At 37.4% G+C, this 13755-nt stretch overlaps 1 protein-coding gene across 1 annotated transcript in view; it reads left to right on the top strand.

The window, feature by feature from the left end:
* dennd1b (DENN/MADD domain containing 1B) overlaps nucleotides 1-13755 on the top strand; it is a 127813-nt gene that overhangs the window by 95813 nt on the left and 18245 nt on the right. Inside the window, exons 13-17 of the mRNA XM_079808531.1 lie at nucleotides 363-488; nucleotides 5417-5518; nucleotides 8823-8913; nucleotides 10302-10342; nucleotides 11275-11313. Of these exons, the coding sequence (XP_079664657.1) occupies nucleotides 363-488; nucleotides 5417-5518; nucleotides 8823-8913; nucleotides 10302-10342; nucleotides 11275-11313 (399 nt within the window). The remainder of the gene's footprint in view (nucleotides 1-362; nucleotides 489-5416; nucleotides 5519-8822; nucleotides 8914-10301; nucleotides 10343-11274; nucleotides 11314-13755) is intronic.

The following is a 13755-nucleotide window of genomic DNA, read 5'->3' as shown; positions in this document are numbered from 1 at the left end:
ATTGGATCTTCATCAGTCTTAGGAGCTAAAAGCAGACCAGTGGTAGATAATTGTAAAGTATATCATGAAAGTATATGTATGTATGTCGAGAGATAAGAAAGAGAAGGGTAAGAGAGACCAAGATTCTCTGCCAAAGTCATTTTGCTCTCTGGCCCCACCCCTGCACACGGCACCATTGCTTCAATTAACAGAGCAGCAGGTGCTCTTGAGAGATAGAAGGCTTTTCTTTATTTCTTTCTCTGGTTTTTAGGGTGGGGGGTGACCTGTAAATGTGACACTTCACACTCTGAATGGGTTTGCCTGTTCCTCCACCTATTTCAGAGGTGTTAATTTAACTCTCTCCCTCTCTTTCTCTCTTTTAGGTCTCCAGTCTGAAGAGTAAGCTGAAAAAACAGTCGACTGCTACAGGCAGTGGGGTGGCACGGGCCTTTCTGCATGCTCAGGCTGCGCTGTTTGGCTCCTATCGGGACGCCTTGAGATATAAACCTGTAAGACTATCACTCTTCACTTCAAGCTCTGCATGAAATATCACCTTATCATCACTTTATCAACACCATATACCATCTTGATACATAATTAAATATTTTTATAAGTATGCGTTTATAAATATCTATGCATTTTTATTTTTGCTTATGTGTCAGTGACAAATAAGATCACATTTCAAAATGATTTTATTAATAAAAAAAAAAAGTAATGTCAAGTTTTAATGACTCTAAAATTGTCAAGTGGTTTTAACATCAAATCAATTTTAAAAAGTATTATTAGAGTATTTTTATTTTATTATTTTATGTAGACTTTAAGAATGTTTCAGAGAAACCTAGTTTCAGTTAAACTAAGAAGTGGCCTATTTTTATTTTTCAGTCAAAGCCATTTCAAGAGAAAGAAAGGCTTAAAGAAAGGGAAAACCAGGTGCAGGGAAAGGTGGGCCTGTCTGCATAGCCGAAATGTCAGATGTTGAAAAGCCTGGACTGTCTCTTTGAAGTCTCAGGCCCTTCTTGGTCTTCTCAGACCCTCTAAACTCCTGAAATGTGCCTCCCGGTTACGTGAGTGGCGTTGAGGAAAACAAAGTGTGCTCTCTGTTTGTCAAATGTGGCCATCTTTGTTGGCAAGGCAGAGAGTAATTGGTTTGTGTAGACCCACAGAGCGAAGATACATTATTGATGTTTTAGCGGTTGTGCACAAACTGTCTTTTCGCCGCTAGAAAAAAAAACCACACATGCTCGAAGTCAAGTCTGCGCAACTCTTAGCCTTCAAAGCGCTGCCTCAATTGAGCCCATTGTCTGCAAATCTACATGGAATTACCACTATTTTCATTCGTTTTTTTTTTTAGAACAGAAGGCCCTCAGTCACTTTCATTTGCTTCGCATTTGCTTTAAAACACAAGCTCAAATATGGGTCGCTCTTTTGACAGTCGGCCCCATCTCATTAAGAGTCTGAGAAGACAAACGATTGAAAATCAGCCTTTGTGCTGCTTTATTTTGATTAATATTTCACTTTGTTATTACAGAGACAAAAACACCCTTACGTCTTTGAAATGACAGCATTGCAGTGCGATTTAGTTGAAAACATTGCATTAGTTGCAATATTTTATTATTAAATCAGTAATTTATGCATCATTTCAGAGCATTCCTTCTAGAAGAAAGCCTGCATGCATCTGAAATGTGATAGCGGTATTTGATTTTACACATCCAGTATTTCACCAGCATTACTGTCGTGTTCTGCGATAATGGCTTATCTTCTGTGTGCTGCATTTCTAAAGAGGTTCCTCCATTTGCAACGAATCATCTGTGTGAAATACTGCTCTGCTTTATGGAGCCCATATGCTTTCCCATCAGCGCCTTAACAGAGCGCCGACATCTAACTGAGCCGTAAATGAAACTATGCAGGGAGATCATAATTAGCTCCCATGCAAGAGTCGGCAATCATGGACTTATATAGGTCACTGTAGTGTGATACCTCATGGGTCTCTTTTGTTATTGACCCCCAAGCACCAAGAACGATGGTAACAAATGCGCAGATCAGACAGGTTTTAAGCCACGCCGCTCAGCTGTTGTGAAAATGAATTATACAAATTTATAATTGGATTATAATTAGAACAAAAAAGAAAGGTTGTTTGAAATGCTAGCTGTTCTTGCTATTGAGCCTCGTTGGTGAAACTCAAGTGGAATCTTGTCTGAAAATTGTTCGCAAAACCATTCTTAAATAGTTGCATACTTTTCAATGGGACAATGCAACACAATCTGCTTGGGAATAGTTTTGTAAACAGTTTATATAGAAACAAGTTTCTGAAAATGATTACAATTATACTTAGATAAATGTCGCAATTCAATTTGACAATGCAGTACTTGTTTAGTAAACTTGTATAGAAACAGCAGTTTAAATCGAAGGAACATTCTTACCCAATAGTCGCATTCAATGCGACAATATAGAACAGTTCGCATAAGAAAAGAGAAGTAGAAACCACCAGAAAAAAACTCTGTGAAATTGCACTCAATGCAACAATGCAATACAGTTTTACATTTACATCCTTGTATAAATATTTGCATTCAATGTAATTTGTATAAGAATAGTTTTACAAACAGTTAACAGATACAAGAACACATTTCTACAGAATACAGAAAGCTCTGCAAATACTCACAATACAACCAAATACAGAAAGCTCTGCAAATACTCACAATACAACCAAATACAGAAAGCTCTGCAAATACTCACAATACAACCAAATACAGAAACGCTCTGCAAATACTCACAACGCAACGAATTCAGAAAGCTCTGCAAATACTAACAACGCAACCAAATACAGAAACACACTGCAAATACTCACAATGCAACCAAATACAGAAACGCTGCAAATACTCACAACACAAACAAATACAGAAGCGCTGCAAATACTCACAACGCAACCAAATACAGAAACGCTGCAAATACTCACAACGCAACCAAATACAGAAAGCTCTGCAAATACTCACAACGCAACCAAATACAGAAATACACTGCAAATACTCACAATGCAACCCAATAAAGAAACGCTGCAAATACACACAATGCAACCAAATACAGAAAGCTATGCAAATACTCACAATGCAACCAAATACAGAAACACACTGCAGATACTCACAATGCAACTAAATACAGAAACACTCTGCAAATACTCACAATGCAACCAAATACAGAATCACGTTGCAAATAGTCACAATGCAACCAAATACAGAAACACGCTGCAAATATTCACAATGCAACCAAATACAGAAACACACTGCAAATACTCACAATGCAACCAAATACAGAAACGCTGCAAATACTTACAATGCAACCAAATACAGAAACACACTGCAAATATTCACAATGCAACCAAATACAGAAACGCTGCAAATACTTACAATGCAACCAAATACAGAAACACGCTGCAAATATTCACAATGCAACCAAATACAGAAACGCTGCAAATACTTACAATGCAACCAAATACAGAAACACACTGCAAATACTCACAACGCAACCAAATACAGAAACACGCAGCAAATACTCACGCTGCAAATACTCACAATGCAACCAAATACAGAAACACACTGCAAATACTCACAATGCAACCAAATACAGAAACACACTGCAAATACTCACAATGCAACCAAATACAGAAACACGCAGCAAATACTCACAATGCAACCAAATACAGAAACACACTGCAAATACTCACAATGCAACCAAATACAGAAACACACTGCAAATACTCACAATGCAACCAAATACAGAAACGCTGCAAATACTTACAATGCAACCAAATACAGAAACACACTGCAAATACTCACAACGCAATCAAATACAGAATTGCTGCAAATACTCACAGCGCAACCAAATACAGAAACACACTGCAAATACTCACAATGCAACCAAATACAGAAACACGCAGCAAATACTCACGCTGCAAATACTCACAATGCAACCAAATACAGAAACACACTGCAAATACTCACAATGCAACCAAATACAGAAACACACTGCAAATACTCACAATGCAACCAAATACAGAAACACACTGCAAATACTCACAATGCAACCAAATACAGAAACACACTGCAAATACTCATAATGCAACCAAATACAGAAACGCTGCAAATACTTACAATGCAACCAAATACAGAAACACACTGCAAATACTCACAACGCAATCAAATACAGAATTGCTGCAAATACTCACAACGCAACCAAATACAGAAAGCTCTGCAAATACTCACAACGCAACCAAATACAGAAATACACTGCAAATGCTCACAATGCAACCCAATAAAGAAACGCTGCAAATACTCACAATGCAACCAAATACAGAAAGCTATGCAAATACTCACAACGCAACCAAATACAGAAATGCTGCAAATACTCACATCGCAACCAAATACAGAAACACGCTGCAAATACTCACAATGCAACCAAATACAGAAACACTCTGCAAATAGTCATAATGCAACCAAATACAAAAACACGCTGCAAATACTCACAATGCAACCAAATACAGAAACACGCTGCAAATACTCTCAATGCAACCAAATACAGCAACCAAATACAGAAACACTCTGCAAATACTCACAATGCAACCAAATACAGAAACACGCTGCAAATACTCACAATGCAACCAAATACAGAAACACTCTGAAAATACTCACAATGCAACCAAATACAGCAACCAAATACAGAAACCAAATACAGAAACATGCTGCAAATACTCACAACGCAACCAAATACAGAAACGCTCTGCAAATACTCACAACGCAACCAAATACAGAAACACACTGCAAATACTCACACTGCAACCAAATACAGAAAGGCTTCTACTTCAACGTCTACTTGTCAGGGTTGTTGCCGATGACCTGAAAGTTAAATTTTTTAACATCCTGATCATATATGTTGTGAGTATTTGCAGCAGTTTTCTGTATTTGTTTGTGTTGTTAGTATTTGAAGCACATGTGTTGTCAAACTGATGATGTTTTCTTAATTTGCTGGTGTTTTTTCTATTTGCATGTGTTTTCTTCAGTTGCAGTGCGTTGATCTCTCGGCCACCAAAACAATGCAATAACATTTGCGTAGGGATGGCTTTACGAACGATTTGCATCGAAAAATGTTGTTTTCAAACCTATATGCCCACGAAATTGCAAAATCTTTTTCTTTGACACATACGGGCAAAGTGCATCCTCCCAACCAGCCAGTTCTTTTCTGGCAACTTTTTTTTGTATTCTGTTCATGTGACTCGGGGAGAAATTGAAATGATGTAATTGATTGCAACGGGTGATGATGATAAACAAATGAGCGCAGTCAAACAAAACATCTGTCTGCGAGTCTCGGATGAAGCAGCACAGTTTGCAGGCGTTTTAGCCAATAGCGGGCTGTCTATATTCATTAAAGCTGGCTTTCTTGTCCCCAGGGAGAGCCAATCACCTTCTGCGAGAAGAGCTTCGTGGCACACCGCTCCAGCACCATGAGAAGTTTCCTTGAGATGGCCGTGAACCTGCAACTCTTCAAGCAGGTAAAGTGGAAACAATGAAGGGAGATGCTCACAGTTTTAAGCCTCAACCATAAATTACACAAAAACACATTTGTAATGTTCATGATTTGTGATTTTAGTTGACAAGTGTATGATTTTTATATAGATACTCATTCAACATATTGCACAATAACTCTTAGAATCCAAGAGGATTACTGTCTTGCTTACACTTGAAACGCTTGAACCATCGCTCCCTCCAGCTCTATTTATAGCCATGATATCGAGGCTCTTTCCTTCCCCCTCCGCTAAAGTCTTAATTTATACCCGGAACGAGCAGTTGCGCATTTAATCACGTCTCCGTCTTGATGCAACCATCTCAATAACGTTCCTTCCAAAACCCAGATAGTGACCAGCAGTTCAAAGACATCTCCACCTCCCGCCCGTGCAGTAGCTCCGGGAGAGGCCTTATCTCCAACTTGGCCGTATTGCAAAAGGCCAGCACCGCAGTGCCCCGTTCTGACCATGAACCACATCCGCTTGGAGGCCGGCCCTGCCTAGAAACGAGTAAAGGCTGGCTGCCAAGAGATTGCGGGGGTAGTCTGTCAACGGCGACCTGCTTTCTGTATCCTAACTCCCCCCTCCACGTCTTCCAGCGCCTGATGCTAACTCACGATCACCCTGCCAACGAGAGAGAGCTCGCAGCGCTCTGGCATCTCCCCATCTCCCTGTCTGCACGGGTCCGGTTAACTGGTTCTTCCTCCAGATTCTCATCACTACCCCCTTGACACCTTCAGACGCGGCGCTTTTGTTTTTTTCAATGGGTCGTAGTTGCATTCAGCCAATTTAGTTGCTTGGAAACGTTTTTCTAGTTAGTGATGATGCCTTTTGTTCATGTCATAATTAAATGTGAAGATCACATCTGTTATTATATATTCTAGCTTACAATGCATTTACCCTCAATATGGCGGGATTTTTTTACATTTGTGCAACATTAATATAACGTTATAAAATAAAGAAATTTAGAATACGAATGTCTCCATCTTCAAGTGTTTGTTCCTAGATACTAGTGCTGGTGAATTCTCGATTTCAACCGATTCTTATTTTGAAGGACTTAAATCCCAAGAATCTTTTAGTCTATGCTGTTTTCAGCATGTGTGAAAAACTTCACCAAACATTAATTGTAGCGCACCAATAAATCGCAATAAGCTTTGTGCTTTGTTACTTTTGATGTGAAACAAAGTCTCAGCTTTTGAATTCTGTCAAATTGAATTATGAAATAAACAATAAATATTTGTGCTGCTCTTTAATGTGTCGTGACGGATCGCTGTAGCCACTTCAGTTCAAGCGCACATGAACCGAACATCTCTTCCTCTTTACTATTAAACTTAACTTAACCTGTTCTTCAATATTTTATGTATGTTTGAATAAATTCATCATAAAAAACACGTTTTTATGCCACCATGTAACTGTTTATATTTCAAAAACTTAATTGAACTAGAAACATAAAAAGTAATTGACATTATGCAATGTTTGTATACAATTAAGTTTTTAATTTTAACCATTTATATCATAGTAATGTACCAGTTGACAGGGTTCCCTGTATAGTTTAAAGCTTTAGTTAAGTGATGTTGTACTGTACCTGTTGTATATTCAAAACGAACTTATTGAATCACACACTTGTGAATCGAAATCAAATGCAATCATGAAATTTGTGTCAATACCCAGCTCTATTAGATACCAGCCTTTAAATATCCCCTAAACAAGCAGATAGGTAGGAGCAGTGTCCAATTAATGGGACGAAAGTGTGTCTGTAACACGATACTGAAGGATGAGGTTTTGGATAGGTGTTAATTTGACCTGATCACATGCTCTAATTGGGTGTCTGAGACTGAACCCCGTGGTCTCATCACTCATTAAAGAGATTGTAATGAAGTTACCCTGTAGCAGAGTCCAATGAAAGGTGCTGACCCCTAGAGATGTCCTCACCCTGTTACTGAGGCACCTGAGACCTGTTCTGGCCCACTGTTACTCCAGTGGTCCCATTAAAATGAATGTTTTCTACTTGGCTGTTCAAAGCACTTGCACTGAAATCAAGAAGCACATCTGATTTATTAGTGGTGCATCACTATTGCTCTACTTAGGGTTAAAGTTCTAGCCCTTAACATGTAACCATGTTTTGCTACTACAAACATGTTACCTAAAATCACGTGGCTTGTTTCGTAATGATCAAACTTTAGTATCCCATAGACTTAGTTTGAACGAGGCATGTTTAGAATCTCGTAGAGTCTTGTAGAGTCTCAAGCCTGGCTTATACTCGCCATGTTCTCAAGTTTGCTTGGTTGCGCACAACAAAATTGACGTAATTGAAGCTTTGGCAGAAGTGTGCTTGACTTCACAATTTGTGTGACTTGAGCAAACAGTGAACAACAATGAACCACTTCAAGGTAGTTAGTGTGGAAAGAACATAACTTACTACACAAATATATTTATACATTTCTCAAAGCATATATACCGGTATGCAAGCATTTCAAGAATATTTCACGTTTTTATATGCGTTATATGAAATAAATATACCATGTGCAAAAGCATACATTTTAAACACTGTAAAAATGTTATGATCAATAAGTTATGAAAACATGTTTTACATTGCTCATCAAAATAAGTTAAGCAATTTTCAAGATTTAGCTCAGTTTAATGTAATTTAAGTTGAAATTACTTGAACATCCAAGTTGATTGTACTTAAATTTAAGGCAACTTTTTTTTTTTTACAGTGTATGAGTACATGTATAACATATTTAAAAAAGATGCATAAATGTGTCTGGTACCTTTTGTTAGATGTTATTAGTTAATCCCATAAGAACGTAAAAATGAATGTCAAACATCTTCAATATACTGTAAGTTTCCACATCCTTCCAAAACAGTCTTTACATCTGTCCAAGACGCTGACATAGAAAGTTTGACTATAGGATCTGATGTTATATATATTCAAAAAATATTTTTAATATCTAGTTATCTATTATTTTGTTTTCTTTTTTTGTTTGTTATTCTTGTATGAGTATTTTAAAATCAAGTTTATGTTCATACAAGTCATGTTCAAGTCATAGGCCTAGTTTTAATGGGCATATTTATTAGATCTCTTTTATGTCCTCTACGTGACAAGAGAGGAAATTAAACTTCCCAAAAGGCATTGCTCACACAACATTCTCCTCTGCCATGTTAATCCATCACCTGATGTAAATTACACACAGTGACCACGTCTGGAGCAGTCTAGATGGAATTGTTTTGGTGTTGTTCTCCATCCCCCTTCTTCCTTAATAACCTGTGATACTTTAATTTATGGCGGCAGTTCATTGAAGGCAGACTGGCCAAATTAAACGCAGGAAGGGGCTTTACAGACGTCTATGAAGAGGAGATCACAGAGGGGGGCTTCTGTAGAAGTGAGTGCCACCTCTCCATCTTTCAATGAGTGAAAACAGCTCACACACACTCGCACTACTTTTACCCTTGGGAAGCAGTAGCTGCAATAACATTAGGCATTTTGAAATGGAACATTTTAAGTAGCTCTTCCAAAATGAAGTTTCTGTCATTTATTTACTCATTCCTTGACTTTAAAATACAAAATAAGAAATCTTGAAGAAGGTTCATGCTGCTCTTTTCCATACAATTAAAACGGAAATGACCAGTTGTCAATAAATCATCCATAAAAGACATGCAGGTTTAGAATTAAATGAGGTTGAGTAAATGATGGCATAATTTTAATCGCATCTAACAAAAGTTTGTAGTGTATGTATATATATATGTGTGTATATATATATATATATATATATATATATATATATATATATATATATATATATATATATATATATATATATATATATATATATATATATATATATATATATATATATATATATATATATATATATATATATATATATATATATATATATATATATATATATACATATACATACATACATACACACACACACACACACACACACATACATACATACATCCATATACAGTACCGGTCAAAAGTTTTGGAAACATTTCTATTTTTAATGGTTTTGAAAGAAGTCTCTTATGCTAATTAAGCCTGCATTTATTTGATCAAAAATACAGAAAAACAGTAATATTGTGAAATATTGTTACAATTTAAAAACTTTTTTCTATTTGAATATACTTCAACATTTTCATCAGTGTCACATGATCCTTCAGAAATCATTCTAATATGCTGATTTACTATCAATGTACTATCAGTTGTGCTGCTTCATATTTTTTTGGAACCTTTGATAATTTTTTCAGTATTCATTGACGAATAAAAAGTAAAAAAGAACAGCATTTATTCAAAATAGAAATCTTTTCGAACAATAAAAAATCTTTACTATAACTTATCAGTTTAACACATCCTTGCTGAATAAAATTATTCATTTCTTTTTTTTTTCTTCAAGAAAAAAATCAAAAATACTGACCCCAAACTGTTGAAAGGTAGTGTATATTGTTACAAAAGATTTCTATTTTAAATAAATGCTGTTCTTTTTTCTAATATTTTATTCATCAAAGAATCCTGAAAAAAGTATTACAGGTTATAAAAAAAATATTAAGCAGCACAACTGTTTCCAACATTGAAAATAAATCCGCATATAAGAATGATTTCTTCATTCTTATTTATTAGATATAGAAAACTTTTGTAGCATTATAAATGTCTTTACTGTCACTTTTGATCAATTAAATGCATCCTTAATGAATAAAATTTTATGAGAATAATATTTTTTGTAAATGATATTTAATAACACACTCGTGCTTTTCTGTTTCATAGGTAATTCAAGGTCTTATCAACAGTGGATTCACAGCAAGGTGGTAAGCAGCAGGCAATTATTCGTTTTTCTGCTCATAATGTTAATGTTAATTTCGGTTGAATAATTAAGCCCAAAGCAGCTGAGCGCCTTTATTATTTCCCGTCGGTTATGAGGTGATGAAACATATCCAGTTGAGCGAATCGCATAAAAGTGGAGATGCGATGCCAGGGAAGATGGTGAAAACTGTGGCGTGGGACAGTTAAGATGTTGAGACAGGCTTGATATGATGTGACAGCCAGTCATCGGAGATGACACGAGACTTCTGGCAGGAAACACAGCCATTACTCGATAGATTGAACAAAAGAAAAGCCCTCTTTTCTTCTCTCCTTCCCTCTGCTGTCTTCCTCTCACCTCTCTCCGCGCTGTCTTTCGCGCCTGTTTTCTTTTTGACTGTCTCTTTGCGTTCCCCCCCCTCCTTTCTATCCGTCAGCCGGAGCCGAATTAGTTCTCTGGAGTGCCTTTTTCAAAAGGTTTTGTGTAAAGTTCACATCCTCTGACTGACACAAATCCATAAGAAAGGGCCGCAGCGCCATCATGTCGGTCAAGGCTTTGGGATGTAAACTCGGCAGCATCCCGTGCATTTCAGAGGTTTAGGCAGCATTCATCTGGTAAAGACCAATGTTACCCAGGAACGAGAGATAAAATCAGACAAGAACATACCATTCAATAAGAGCTTTCTAGAGCGTCACTCTCTCTGCTTTCACACTCGTATAAAAGGACCAGACCTGGTTAATAGTTCGTTTTAATGGCAAAGGTGTTTCTCATTGCTTTGGGGCAAAACAAACGTTTTGACACGAGGAACAAGGTGTTTATTCAGCCGTTAATGATTTGTGACAGTAAATGTGTGTTTATTTTATGTGAGGTGTTTCAGCAAAAGTCTTATGAAAAATGCTGGCACGTTTTCTAAATATGCATATGTTCTCTTCTACATAGCGGCAGAGGGCAAAACCAGTCGTGAAAAACCTTCAGATGGTAAGAGCACAAGAAAAGCCATTCTGACCTTGCATTTATAAAAGCAATATTTGCTATAAGCAGAAATGGGATCACACTGTGATGATTCATATTGCAAGAAACAATGGCCATTTTTAAATGCACAACAATTTAGATATTAAAGGGAGAGGTTCACCAGAAAATTATGTCACTCCAAGCATTCTTCTGCAGAACATTAAAACTATTTTGTTATATTTTATAACATATTGTGATATATGTGATCATCAGTAGTGACCAATGTTGTTTGGTTTCCAACATTCCATAAAATACACTATATTGCCAAAAGTATTGGGACATCCCTGCAAATCATTGAATTCAGGTGTTCTAATCACTTCCATGGCCACGTGTATAAAATCAAGCACCTAGGCATGCAGACGCTTCTACAAACATTTGTGAAGGAATGGGTAGCTCTCAGGAGCTCAGTGAATTCAAGCGTGGTATCGTGATAGGTTGCCACCTGTGCAATATGTCCGTTTGTGAAATTTCCTCGCTACTAAATATTCCACGGTCAACTATTAGTGGTAATATAATGTTAGTGGAAGCAATTGGGAACAACAGCAACTCAACCACGTAAAATCACAGAGTGGGGTGAGTGCATGTTGAGGCGTACAGTGTGCAGAAGTCGCCAACTTTCTGCAGAGTCAATAGCTACAGACCTCCAAACTTCTTGTGGCCTTCTGATTAGTTCAAGAACAGTGCGTAGAGAGCTTCATGGAATGTGTTTCCATGGCTGAGCAACTGCATCCAAGCCTTACATCACAAAGTGCAATGGAAAGCGTTGGCTGCAGTGGTGTAAAGCACGCCACCACTGGACTCTAGAGCTGTGGAGACGTATTCTCTGAAGTGACAAATCACGCTTCTCTGTTTGGCAATCCGATGGACAGTTTGGCGGTTGCCAGGAGAACGGTACTTGCCTTACTGCATTGTGCCAAGTGTAAAGTTTGGTGGAGGAGGGGTTATGGTGTGGGGGGGGGGGGTCGTTTTTCAGGGGTTGGGATTGGCCCCTTAGTTCCAGTAAAAGGACCTTTTAATGCTTCAGCATACCAAGACATTTTGGACAATTTCATGCTCCCAAATTTGTGGAAACAGTTTGGGGATGGCCCCTTCCATTTCCAACATGACTGCACACCACACCAGTGCACAACTCAAGGTCCATAAAGACATGGATGAGCAAGTTTGGTGTGGAGGAACATGATTGGCCTGCACAGAGTCCTGACCTCAACACGATAGAACACCTTTGGGATGAATTAGAGCTGAGACTGCGAGCCAGACCTTCTTGTCCAACATCAGTGCCTGCCCTCACAAATGCGCTTCTAGAAGAATGGCCAAAAATTCCATAAACACACTCCTAGACCTTGTGGAAAGTCTTCCCAGAAGAGCTGAAGCTGTTATAGCTACAAAGGGTGGGACAACTCCATATTAAATCCTACGGATTAAGAAGGGATGTCATTAAAGTTCATGTGCATGTAAAGGCAGGCATCCCAAAACTTTTGGCAATAAAGTGTATCTTCTTTTGTATTCCATTGTGTTTAATTCCAGTGAAATTCCAATTTTCAGTGCAGAACATGTGAAAAAAGTGGGCTTGGATATATGGCCTGAATGTAGTAATTCACCTCACCACATTTGCATACATATATATGAAAGAAAAGAAAACCAATTTACGTCCATTTGGTATACGCACTAAAACCCATCTGGAGAATCTGAAAGTGGATTTAAACATTTCTGAACAAACACATTTTTGCAAAATTCCTCCATGGAATCTCAAAAAGCCACAAATCTATCTGGATTTGGCTAGAAACCAAAAATCAAAAACTCATCCGAATGACATTCAACAACAATTTTTGAACATAAGAGCAATATTCCCACAACATACCCCAATATATACAGATGGATCTAAATCTGGAAATCAAGTAGCAGCAGCTTTTGCAACAAATCAACCATCTCAGGGTATACATATCCCTGACCAAATTTCAGTTTTCACTGCAGAAGCAAATGCTCTATAATTGGCATTGAAGTCTTTGTAGCATTGAAATCTATAAAAACCGATCACCCAACATCTGTGAAGATTTGAACAAATTGTTATCTCTTGAATCAAATCATTTTAATATTATTCTCTGCTCTGGGTACCTGGCCATTCGGGAATATCTGGTAATGAGCAAGCAGACAGTGCTGCCAAAGAAGCATTATCTACAGAACAAGTAAAATGCTCAATACCTTTCACAGATCTGAGACCAACATTAAATACATACACCAAAAATAAATGGCAATTGGAATGGGATCAGTGCTTAAACAGCAAACTACATTAAATAAATCTTGATGTTGGGGAAAAAAAACATAGATCCCATTTTAATAATCATTAGGATCAAGTCATTTACACTCGTTGTTGGATAGGACACTCAAGACTTGCACATAATTTTTTACTAT

The sequence above is a fragment of the Gobio gobio genome, assembly GCF_949357685.1.
Source record: "Gobio gobio genome assembly, chromosome: 24".
NCBI lineage: Eukaryota > Metazoa > Chordata > Actinopteri > Cypriniformes > Gobionidae > Gobio > Gobio gobio.
The sequence above is the reverse complement of the archived record's forward strand: the minus strand, read 5'-3'. Positions and strand labels throughout refer to the sequence as shown.